Source organism: Dermacentor albipictus, chromosome 1 (assembly GCF_038994185.2).
Source record: "Dermacentor albipictus isolate Rhodes 1998 colony chromosome 1, USDA_Dalb.pri_finalv2, whole genome shotgun sequence".
In the NCBI taxonomy this organism is placed as follows: domain Eukaryota; kingdom Metazoa; phylum Arthropoda; class Arachnida; order Ixodida; family Ixodidae; genus Dermacentor; species Dermacentor albipictus.
This window is the reverse complement of record NC_091821.1, coordinates 438,820,246-438,832,693: the sequence shown is the minus strand read 5'-3', so window position 1 is coordinate 438,832,693 and position 12,448 is coordinate 438,820,246. Positions and strand designations below refer to the sequence as shown.

The window sequence follows — 12,448 nt, the reverse complement described above, 5'->3', positions numbered from 1 at the left end:
GGGTCGGCGAGAGTCGCGGGACAGCCCGTCAGCATGTGTCTGATGTCAATGATGCCATCGCACACGTTACATTCTTTCCTAATTTCTCTTTCTGGGTGAATTTTATTTATGAAATACGGAGTGGGGTACGTCCCGGTTTGCAGTAAACGTAGCGTCACTGCCTGAGCCCTGTTCAATTTTACGTGTGGCAGAGGGAATTGCCTACACCCCAAGTAGTAATATTTAGTGATGTCGTTGTAAGTTAGTAACTGATCTTTCTGTTCCCCGGAATGGTAGTGGGCGTCAGTTCAGTTCTGACCGGCACGGCAAGCAAGTCCTCGTGCCAGGTCGTTCGTCACCTCGTTGAGGTTGGGCCGAGTCTCGTCCACTCATCGGGAGATGTTACGCCACCAATGCCGCGGTGCACACTGGTAGCATGTGCATGTGGTAGCATGTGCGCCAAAGTACTGCGACTACTTTGGCGCACGGAGAGCAGTACGGCGCGCGACATGCACAGAACCGTTTTGATCGTTCGCAAAGTGTTTTTATTCGTGCATCCTGACGGTATAAACAGCTGGCCGCAGGAATGCATGGTTGAAGACGGTGCATCGACCGTATATGGAAATGCAGGCAAGTAATTGTAGTTTTCTAGGTTTGCATGACTTTTTGAAACACTGCTGAAGCTCTTCCGGAATATTTTTTTTATATCTTGAAGCAATAGTATGCATAAATAATTAACAAAACTGGTACATGAAGCACGGAACACATTGTTCTCTGTGAATCACATATATCCCGCGCTAGCACATTCGAATAGAATTTATCTTGAAACTGTAAAATTGCACAAAGACGAGAACGAAGACAGTGAACAGGACGAGGCGCTTCGTTCTCTTCGCTGTCGTCTTTGTGCGCTTGTTCAGTTTCAAGATGCAAGTAAACCAACCAGCCCAGTTAGCCATTCTGTGCGAATATAATGTGACATAATGTACACTAGAGAAGTACACAGTGCTTTTTCCTACGCTCATTGCAGAGAACGGTTACATTTTCCTACTTTGGTTGATGTTATATCAGATCTCATTGGCAATGCTAGCATATAAATCATTAAATATTTTTCTTGAATATAATGCTTTCTGGACGTCTGCACAACATGGATTTCGTAAAACACACTCATGTGAAACTGAACTCTTGTAATTCACTCAGACTGCACCATATTCTTGATGAATCATCCTGCGCCGACTGCATATTGGACTTCTCGAAAGCCTTCGACAAAGTTACCTGTCACCAGCTGCTGCTTCACAAGCTGAGTTTTCTTAACCTTGACCCTAACCTTTTTAAGTGCACTGAATCCTTCCTTCTTCACCGACTACAGTTTGTTCATGCTAATGGTTATAACTCATCCTTTACTAACGTACATTCCGGCGTTCCACTACTGTGAGTTTGCTCCGCTACTTCGAAGATGTATATTTTACAATATGGCATTGAAAATGCGGTAGTCTAGTTACATCATGTCATGTACCAAGAAATTGTCGGGTGGCATCTCGTCTAGGGTCCGTCCTTGGACCCCTTCTATTCATATTTTTTTAATCACTGCCTTGGAACTTGTTCAAGATAACTCGGCTCGCTTCATTGCCTCTAACTACAATCGCACTGCTTGCATAACAGCAATGAAAGTCAGCCTTTCTCTCAGTCCGTCTCTAGCAGCGCGTCGAAAGCTACCATGCCGTTTCTCACGACAAACTTATTCTATCACCGCAGTATGCGTTCCATCGCATTGATCATCGCCATAAGGCATACGTATTCCATTTTACAAAACGAGAACATTTTCTCAATCTGTCTTTTTCTGCCACGCACAGCAATCGAGTGGAACCACCTTCCTGCTGACATCGCATCCATAATTCATAACAAACGTTCTCGCGAGGTACTAACCACCATTGCTCAAGTGCATGCCTGTTTCTTGCTGTTCTCTTTATGATTGTAGCTCTTTCCCACACCCCTCTGTAATGTTTTTGGCCTTGACGGTAAATAAATAAAGATAAATACATAATACGTAAAAAAATTTCATGGAAGTCGATTGGCTTCGGGTCGTCGGGCTCTCGAAGAATCCCCCGCAACGCAGCGGCGCGTGGCGCCACCTACACGCTCGCGATGTCTTCGCTGGCATCGGGCGACGCCTGCGGGCTGAGCCGCACACTGCGCTCGGTCAGGATCTCGTCCACGATGGCGTGCACGTCCGGGTGGCGCGCCAGCACCTCGTTGAAGTCGGCGCGCGTCAACGAGAAGAAGTGGCAGTAGCGATCGGCGATCACCGTCCGCAGCCGCAGCGTGTCGTGCAGGAGGCACACCTCTGCGCGGGAGATGCACGCGTGCATGCACACACACACACCGTCCACGCGTCGACGTCATCGCCAAAGCCGGAAAGAGTTTTTACCAAGGCTTTTACCAATCATGCTGAGTGGAACTTATACAGGCAGCAGGTGACAGGTCGAGGGAGCAGACGCAGAGGTTTACATACATGGTGGGCTCCAATTCTAGCCAGCAATGAAGAGAGTTTTACGTTGACTGCTATAAGAACACACACACACACACACACACACATACACTCACACACACACACACACACACACACACACACACACACACACACACACACACACACACACACACACACGCACACACACACACACACACGCACACACACACACTGTGAAACGACGACGACGATACAGCTAGTGTTATACCACAATCAAATATAGCAATATAACATGGGATGAAGTGCTCATCTAGGCCTTCTTGCTCGTTTTAACGCTCGGACTAAGCAATAACAAGTTTAACGCACCAAGAAGCTAAAATCGCAGTGCGTGAACTTCGCAATTAATTTATTTAAGTAATGTCCCAAATGCGGAATTTAGGCCAAGCGGTAATGACTATAATGAAGTAATGTGCTTATTAGTTAATGTTCCAGTTAGTAATATTAAGCACTGCAGAAGATGGAACGTTGATTTGTATATTTCTTTATATTAATTACTCAGATAACCCCTTGTCTTGCAATTAATGTCTGGTATAACAGAATCGCGATATCTGCCACAGGACATATATAATAAGCCTGTTCCCACAAACGTAGGAACGTTCATTGTGCGTTACTTTGCAGGAATACGCTAATGATATCAGGAAATTAAGAGAGAGAAGAATGTAAGACAAAACTAGAGAGTAGGCTCGTGAAGAACTCGAGCTCTGTCTCCCAAACAATTAACTTTACACAGCTGGCAGCGACACACGCGGGCTCTCAGTTCAGTTTTGAACATTGCCTCACGCCCCGCTTTTTAAATTGTAGCGAGCTATGCACGGAGTGCAGTAAGAGTGCAGTACGTGTTGCCCACGTAAACATTCTCCGTCTACCTTCTGTAGCTCCGACCTCCAAACCACCGTTCCAGACATGGAGGAGGGGAACAATTCCACGGGAGGTAGCATTACGTAACAAAAACTGAAGCCAAGAAAAGTCAGCACAAGACGTGATCGTGTCGCGGTAAGCTTTATAGTGCCTCTTCCCCCCCCCCCTCCCCTACAGCCACGCTCAGCGCACGCCCTTCCGAAAAAAAGACAGCAGGCGCGACAGCAACGAGCTGCTACAGCACTCGTTCGTTACAGCGATCATAAATGAATGCGTCGCAAACAAGCGACTAAGGTTGCGCAAGCATGTCGGGATAAAATCTGCACCCAGCAGTTGACAAAGCACAAGTGCACGTCGATTAAAATCTACAGGGAACAATGGCATTCAGGGCTGAGTCCGCAGAGCGCAGGGTCACATGTTGGGTCCACCTATGGGAGGTTAATGAGGAAGGGGTGGGCGTCACGGAAAGACGAGGGTGGCTGCCTGACATAAGTATCCCTCCTAGTTTACTTATTTCGTCTATGGTCCCCGAGATACGTCGATATATGGAAAGGAGTTAATGTCCGCCGTGACGTCAGAAAAATGAACGAATGTTACTGGCTGGCGCATGAATACATATTCGCTTTTAGTTGGACAGCGGTGCACCGCATGTCCCAGCTAACGCTATAGCCAAGTTGTTCAAAGAAAAAAAGATACAAAAACGTTGTGCAAGATACGATTTTAAGACCTACGATAATCGGCGGTCTGGCCTCTGACGACCGAGCACCGAAGGATTCGAAATTTCATCTTGCATCGTGCTTTCTAAATCATTTAGTTTTGCTTACAGAGCTCGGTTAACGTTAGCTGGGGCACCCTGTATACGTGTCACTGCATTCTCTCTCCTACAGCGTTAGCAAACGAATTCACACACAATTGTGTCTGAAGTTGTTTCCAGAACCACAATGGACTGGCTCGTAAAGTGAGATAGTTGCTGAATGGTTATGTCAAACAAACGCTCCTTTCCAGAACACTCATACCGGTGGACAACGCATGGCCTGGAGTGGAGAAAGTAGTGAAACTCCCATCTCCTTCGTGGCATATTGTACGAATATCGTCACTGGTTCTCGTAGATCTTGGGCAAGGAGAAAACGATCACGCTTGCAATGGAGTTAACTCCAGGAAACCGAAGAGTTCCACCGTGAATTATGTTTGCATGGAACTAAAGTTTACCGCTACGGTGTATTCAGTTTTAAGGCGTATAGAGCACTTTTTCGCTAGTAGCGAGCTGTTGCAAGCAGCGAAAATAAAGCACGGTATTTTACCCATTCATCTGCTCATGAGAGCGGCTTGTTCGGCTAGTTGGTACATGGTTACACTGTGCGAATGTCAGCATACTTGAAAAAGGAAAAAAAAGTTGAAAGGCAGACATAGACGAAGCGGCAGGAAGCTGACTGGAGGAGAATGCCATCAAAACTGAAAAAGGAAAAAAAAATTGACAGGCAGACACAGACAAAGGGGCAGGAAGGTGGCAGCAAACTTCAAGGGGAAAAAGAATCGAGAGGCAAACATAGACAAAGAACCCGCTCAAGCCACCTTCCTGTCACTTTGTCTATTTCTGCCCCTCGACTTCTTTTTTTTTAACTTTGCTGGCATTCTCCTAGTACCACAGTAAGTGCACAAGACACATAAGTCGCGACTCTCACTTTAGAAAACGTACTGATTACGCTATATGCATGGAAAGTAACAAACGGCTGAACACACAACCTCAAATTCAACCAGCCCGTTGTCTTAATTACTCAAGAGGTACTGAAATCGCTAATTAATCCCTCAGGTGTTTCGTCCATATAGTAGCTGAAAAGGAAATACCATTCGGTATTCCCGGCAGGCGGTGCAGGTGCACGAGAACAAGTTTGCACGACGGACAGTGCCTGGCTTGGCGAACACGTTGAACACGTTAGTTCTCGTGATGCGTCTTCGGCGAAGTATACGCCCAAACATTAAAACGGGGCTCTCCGGCTGCGCTATAAGCCCGCGGTTCAAACTGTTAAAAGTATCCGTCTAAATTTTATTTCTTCGCGATATTAAAGTAATGATTCAACCCGAGCGCGCGCACAAAGCAATAGATGCAGAAGTGATTGCTGCGGTGTAAAATAAGAAGTTCGAGGGTTTTGTTGTGCACGGTACTTGTCATTTCCTCAATAAGCAGTTGCTCACGCCAGTCTGAATGGGTAGGGCAATTTTTTCTTTCAATAATATCAAGCGTCATTTGCCCTCCTGTTCACCTTCAACATTAAACCTATACTATACTTGAGGCAGGTCAGGTGTCATATATGACCTGTAATACGTAATAACTAGGACCAACACACCGCATTATTTTTCTTGCTTTATGTACTAGAAATGGTCTGCCATCTTACATACTTTAAATGTCATTCACCACTTAATACACTAAAAACGTTGTCTTCCTGCTTAAGGATTTTTTTTATTTTTCCACGTTTCTCTCTTTAGCATATTTTCATGGCTTCTGGTTCTTGTACTTTTTGACTATTTCTGCGTTAATTCTTTGTTGTAATATATGTAAGTTTACGGCCGCTTCATTGCTGTTTAACAAACACTCTATAAGCAACCTTTGACAGGAAGTCAGATTTCTTATAGCCTTGTGCTCTCGTACCTCCTTCTGTATATCGATTTGTATGCTGTTTTCTGCTGTAACATAACAAACTTGATACTGACTCTGAAAGCATGCGGTGTACTCTGGCCTACGCTGCACTGGGAAACCCTTTGTATTTTGCTATCATTCATTTTCATGAATGCCAAGGATCGAAGCGTTCGCTATGCTTCACTAGACGATTGAAGTGCACGAGTCACATTAACCTGGCGCCATATTTAAATAAATATGTCGTATTTTAAATTTTTTTTATTTCTTTCGTCCTTTGGCATGACAAACGAATAGGCTCAAAGGTAAAAAAAGAAGAAATCTCGTATTATACGGTCTCTGATGCCACAGACAAGAATAACCGGGAAATTATTCTGACCGCGGAGGTACACGACGTGCCCTTTTCACGAATACTGTGGGGCGTCACCACTGGCCTTGAAGTACTGTTTCCTCATTTTCTTCCCCCCGATTGCTGGGTGGTTGACCTAATTTTTTCTCCCCCAGGCATTAGCAGACCACTGAATCTTTTCGCGCACGTAATTGACACGCCGAAAGCAACTTTCCATACGAGGACACTTTCTTCCCTTTTTCTCTCGCCTAGCCTTACTATCGCGAGACGACGCACAGTCCCCTCGTATACGTACCGCCGAACCGGTCGCCGGGCATGACCGCGGCCACGGTGATGCCCGCCGAGTCGACGACGTGCGCGCTGCCGGACTGCAGCAGGTAGAGCCGGTCGCCCATGGTCCCCGCGGCGGCCACCACTTCGTTGGGGATGAAGAACTCGATCTTCATGCTCGCCACCAGGTCGCGCAGGAAGTCCGGCTCGGCCCGCGCGAAGAACGGCACGTTGCGCAGGATCCGCCGGCAGTTGTGCCACATCACGCGCTGAACACGTGCGGGAGGACGAGGGCGCTTTTGACCGACCGACCGACCGACCGACCGACCGACCGACCGACCGACCGACCGACCGACCGACCGACCGACCGACCGACCGACCGACCGACCGACCGACCGACCGACCGACCGACCGGCCGACCGACCGGCCGACCGACCGACCGACCGACCGACCGACCGACCGACCGACCGACCGACCGACCGACCGATCATTTTTCTTGAACGTTCAAGGGAAAGCGAGGACTAAAGCCGCGCATGGCCTAACAAAGGTCCCCGCTCACGCACGCAGTTCGGACAACGGTTATCATGTAATACTAACTATAAATACGTGTATACAAAATACGAGCGGAAATGCATTTGGAAATAGAGTGCGAAGTGTTGAATGCCCGGAGCACCTCCTCTTACAGCATGAATACAATCAACAACGCACGCTTAGCAGGAGACGTTTAAGACAACGCAATGAGTACGTGTGGGTATATTGGAAGTTAATAAGTAACTAGATAAACAGATTGACTAACCAAACACAAAAGGGTCACTAGTATGGAGTATGGCTTTGTGAAAGGGCAGTAGACAGAAGCTGCCTTACTTACTCAAAAAGAAATATTTAATCGTTTCAACATCAATTATCTTCTCTGGCTAACTTTGTCGATTATTCAAATGTGTTCGAATGCATAAATCTAGCTACACTCCTCAACAAAGAAAATTACAGTTTTCGTGGCGCCTTTGATGAATTTAATACAGTCATATCTTCATCACCGTAGGCAACGAGTAATTATGGACAGATACATGACAAACTTAAAGCCTGTTCACGTTGAAGTGCCACAAGGATGCAACCTGGAAGCCCCTGCTTTCTTATGTTTATATTAACGACAATATTACGTTGATAATAACGGAAAATTTGTTACAGCGAAGCTGTCAGCCTCTTGTTGGTCAGAATTTTTCGCGGCATCGTCCTCACGAAAGAAAAAAAATACCTTGAAAGACTGAAGCGAGAAGCACGTACATTTTCTGGAATCACGCCTACAACATATAGCGCAGCATTCGTTTCAACAAAGAACAAACACAAAACAGGCATCTAAACCACGTAATTTATGATAAGGCGCTCCTGATAACAATGTGAAACCGGTGGCGTTCCTCGCATACGTTTCCCGGTAAATCTTACAGCTTGCGACGTGGGGAGTGACGTCACTTGCCTTTCATATATAAAATACCAGTCTAGCAACTGTTTTTCTTGTTATAGCAGCACCGTTATGGGCAAGCAACGAATAGTTAGGACTCCCGAGGAGCAGCATGAATACGAGGAGCGGCAAAGTAAAAAAAAAAAAACGGCAATACGACCAGCGGCGACGTGTTGCCGCTCGTCGCATTTCCGTGGAATTCCAGCCCAGGGGAGCCACACGTCCACATTCTCTGGTGGCTGAATAATGTGCAGGAGGAGGAATCGAGCGATACAGTATTGCACACCCCACTCAGAACTTGTGGTAGTGGTTTTCAACAGCTTCGCTGGACATCCACTCTCTCAGGGCCGGGATGGCGAGTCAACTTTTTTTTTTTATGAACGCGGACGACACAGCTATTCTGGTTACTGCATCGAGTTTCACTGAGGCAATCGGCATCGCAAATGAGGCACTAATAAAACCATCATCTTGGCCTACAGCAAGTTCACCTGGTATATATATACTAAGAAAACGACAGACGTTCTCCTCGCACCGAAAAATCGTAATGTCACTACCGACTTAACATTATAACTTAATAATTCTATTATTCCGATTGTGCCTGCCGTTAAATATATTGGGGTTGCAGTCGAACAACATATGTCGTGGAACACGTATGTGAATTTAGTAGCCGCTAGAATATCCTGTGTGAGTGGAATTTCGAGCAGGTTAAGATGTTTTTCTATCTAAAAGCATCAAGCCATCTTGTTAAGGGTACTACGACTCCTACTAATATCGCCACACTAAACAGAATACAAAAAAACATAGTCCGTAGTGTTCTGGATGCCCACCACGACACCTATACGAGCCCTCTCTATGAGAACTGAATTTACTTTTATGGCTGATATTTACGACAAAACACTTATTCACCGGTATAATACAGGTATTAACCGAAATAATAATACCTTAAATACTATCTTGAACTGGAGACGCAGAGATAGCAAGCTAAATATGCTTTGTAGCGAACCCTGGGAGATGCCACGGGCAAGGACTAATAACACCTACCAAATGTTGCGCTTCAGGTTATCGTCTTGTCTAAACAAAATCTAAATTGTCTAACATTCGTTCTTGTGCTTTTTAATTTCTTCTGTTTGTGTCCGCAAAAAGGGGAAAATTTGCGCTTCTTGCTACTGTGTATTGGCTGAATTGTGCATTGCAGTATGTTTCGGGTGGCACATTTGTTGATTTCACTTATGTATAATGTACATTTGTAATAGCATTCTTTCTTTTTTCTTTCTGCTTATACATACGTGCTGTTTACATGTGCTATATATGCATTCTGTTTCACTTGTGTTCATTCTGTATATGTGCATTATGTTTGTCACTCATCATGTTGGTACTAAGAAGACTCCTACTGAATATGTAACACGTCATCTTATGCTCTGCCACGGCCTTTTAAAAAGGCTCCGGACCTCGTCAAGTCATAAAAAGGGGTTTTGTTCGCGACCATCAGCATTTCGGTGTTAAAATAAAGTGAACTGAACTGAAAAAAAGATAGCTAAGGATTACACGAGAAGGAGCAAAAGTAATTTCTCTCGTTCATTTGACGCTTAGAAGAACTTAACAACAGTGAAAGTTTTGTAACATGAAGGCCATAAAATAAAGCAAGGATACAGATGCAACGCAATGCCGTCATAACAAGCGTTATATGCTAATAATAATTCACAAACACCAACTGCATAAAACAATGAAGCAGAGTCACACATTACTTAAAAAAACTGCAGTGTAAGTCGTCAGCAATAAAAAAAAAGGAAAGAAAGAATCTGTTCGTTTTTTATCAGTCTTCTCCTAAAATGACTTGGCGTTTGCTTTTGTGCCTTCCCTTACAAGTGCATTTGTGCGACCAGTCTTGGAAGTTCAAATGTGATTTATGTAAATGGCGTAGTCTCGTTTCATGTGATTTTCATTCCCGCGGTCTATTTCATTTCAAAGTCGCCTTGTTGGCTTAGTTTTAGGACGCATCCCGATTCTATGTTTAAAGAAAGGAGTAGCCTACACAGCTTCTTTACCTGCAAACGAGCTCCATATATGATACATTAAAATACTAAAACCATGGGGTTTAACGTCCTGCAGCCACACAGTTAAATGGGAGGGCGGGGGGGGGGGGGGGTCGCCGCAGCGCAGTGCGGGGCCCCGGATGAACGTGGATCGGGGATCAAACACGCGACGTCGTATGTGTTGAAAGGCTCCGAGACCCACTGAGTTCGCCAGCGGCGATTCGGCGTGCAACCGCCGCCAACGAGACACCTTCAGATCGCCTGTGTAGGGCCGGTATATAAGAGCGAGATGCCCAGAAGACGTCCCGTACCTCGCGAAGGGGATCCGACAGCGACTGGATGATCTGGCCTTCGTCGAAGACGCGCCCCTTGAAGCGGTTCTCGGCGTAGTCACGAATACGGCGCCGCAGGTTCAGCGGCAGCATCTTGTACTGCATGTAGTCGTCCAGGTCGCGTATCTGCAAAAAAAGAAAAGAAAAGCACGAAACATGTAACGCCCATTTCCTTTCTTGAGTCGTGTACTGTGCAAGCAGTTAACCATATGAAGGTACGTACATCATTGTTTTCTCTCGTTTCATTCAGACACAGGCAAAGAAACGTCCAACGAGCCCGCACGTATGAAGAGACAGAATAATCTTTTTTTGTTGTTTTTCGTGACGCGATTTCTATCTTAATCCTTATACTCTTCCGATTCTCCTGCCACCCCCCCTCCCATCTCTCCCCACGCCTCAGCTTCCTTTCTGTAATTTTTTCTTTCTTTCTTCAGGATATCTTTGCAGTGAGTAAAATTTCGGCAAATATTGTAAGCGCTGGAAAAATATCCTAACCTTTCTTAGTAATAACGAATGAAAGTAGAAATAGCCATAGAAAAGTGTGCATACAGAGAAGTGTCTGTAAATGTTTTGTCACAATATGTACATTCTACGAGGTGATCATTTTTAGGCCTTACCGAATTTTTTAAAAATCGCCTGTTGCAGATAACATCATTCTAGTCCTTGGGCAGGATTATCCAGACAGGTGGACTTTGTTTTCGCGAAAAATCGAAATACGTATTCAGCCAATTACCAAAAAATATCTAATTAAATTCTTAAATAATTTTTCGACACACATGACAACAGTTGGTGAGATTGCAAGGCGTATCCTCTTGAAATAAATTTCTAGAATGACGCTGGTCTGGAGACATGCGCCATCAAGCTCGCCGTAAAAGCGCACTGTTCCACTTAACTTTTTAACGAAACGCTCTTTAATGCATTGAAGCACAAACGTAACCAGAACGCCCATATATTTAGTCTCGCACTTTTGGAAATAATATTCGAAACTGCAAACCTGGCAATTCCAGTGAGGGCACTTTGGTTCTGTAATCGAATACGCTGACATCTCTCTTATATTCTGTGAGCACTGCCACCACTATACAGGGTGTTTCCGCGAACACTTTCAAAAAGCTTTAAAAGGTGCCTGGAGAAATGCATTGGTGTTCCTGTTAATTTGTTAACAAAACGTCGTTTCATGCACTGGAGCAGACCATGCAGTAACTGGAACGCCCGTGCATTTCTCCGCAAAGTTCGGGAATTTATATATCGAAACTGGTGTCGTCCTGAGAATTTGTTTTAAGTGTATCCGCCTTGCGAAGTCCACTGCTGGGATTTACAAATTGCAATATGGGTCATAAGATAATTAGCTAAAAGTTAATTAGTGAATTCTTGTTAATTTGTCGATTTTGCATTTGAATTTTTTGTGCTTGGATAGTGTCCTCCGCTTCGAGTAGACCAGCTCACGAACTAGAATTGTGATATATGCCACAGGCAACTTTTAAAGATTTTTGAAAGTGTTCACTGAAACACCCTGTATACGCTTAGACGTCTCGGACAGGCAGACATGGATTGCGGACCAGCAGAATCAATAACAGACGTTCGAGTAATCACTAAAATGCGAGATTTCCTTAAGAACACATTTTAGAGAGCATTTATGTTTGAGTTGTCTCTGTGCTGGTCACGGGGGCCGAGGCTGCAACCCCACCTCATTCTGCAACATCTTCGTTCACAAGTACACTTATCGCCAAAGTTACCAAAGTAACTAGTCACGTTATGCCGTACTGCATACGTTTTCTCCCAGGCCTTTTCTGCTATAGCTCTGCTCTTCAACTCGCAAGTCGGATGAATATTGCGCTCAGAGTATAAGAAAGGTGCCAGCATATTCGATTACAGAACCAAAGTATACCTCATCATGCAGAGCTCCCATCACCCTCATCCCTTACAGGGAACCAGGCTCAACGAGAGGAGGTCCCGAAAGGAACCGTGAATACGCGCCCTGTGATGTCCTTAGCAGTTAAGTGAAGAGACACGAA

General features: G+C 45.1%; 1 protein-coding gene across 7 annotated transcripts in view; it reads right to left on the bottom strand.

Moving 5' to 3' along the window:
* Positions 1-1,479: 1,479 nt before the first annotated feature.
* The window catches only part of LOC135905119 (potassium/sodium hyperpolarization-activated cyclic nucleotide-gated channel 1-like), a 64,018-nt gene continuing 53,049 nt past the window's right edge, over positions 1,480-12,448 (bottom strand). For 6 of the 7 annotated variants that reach the window (XM_065436110.2, XM_070532326.1, XM_065436111.1 and 3 more), the window contains 3 exons: positions 10,416-10,562; positions 6,641-6,884; positions 1,480-2,320 (listed from right to left, as the gene is read on the bottom strand). In XM_065436110.2, coding sequence (XP_065292182.1) covers positions 2,109-2,320; positions 6,641-6,884; positions 10,416-10,562 — 603 coding nt within the window. In that variant the 3' untranslated portion in view covers positions 1,480-2,108. The remainder of the gene's footprint in view (positions 2,321-6,640; positions 6,885-10,415; positions 10,563-12,448) is intronic. The other variant, XM_065436116.2, reaches the window with a different exon arrangement.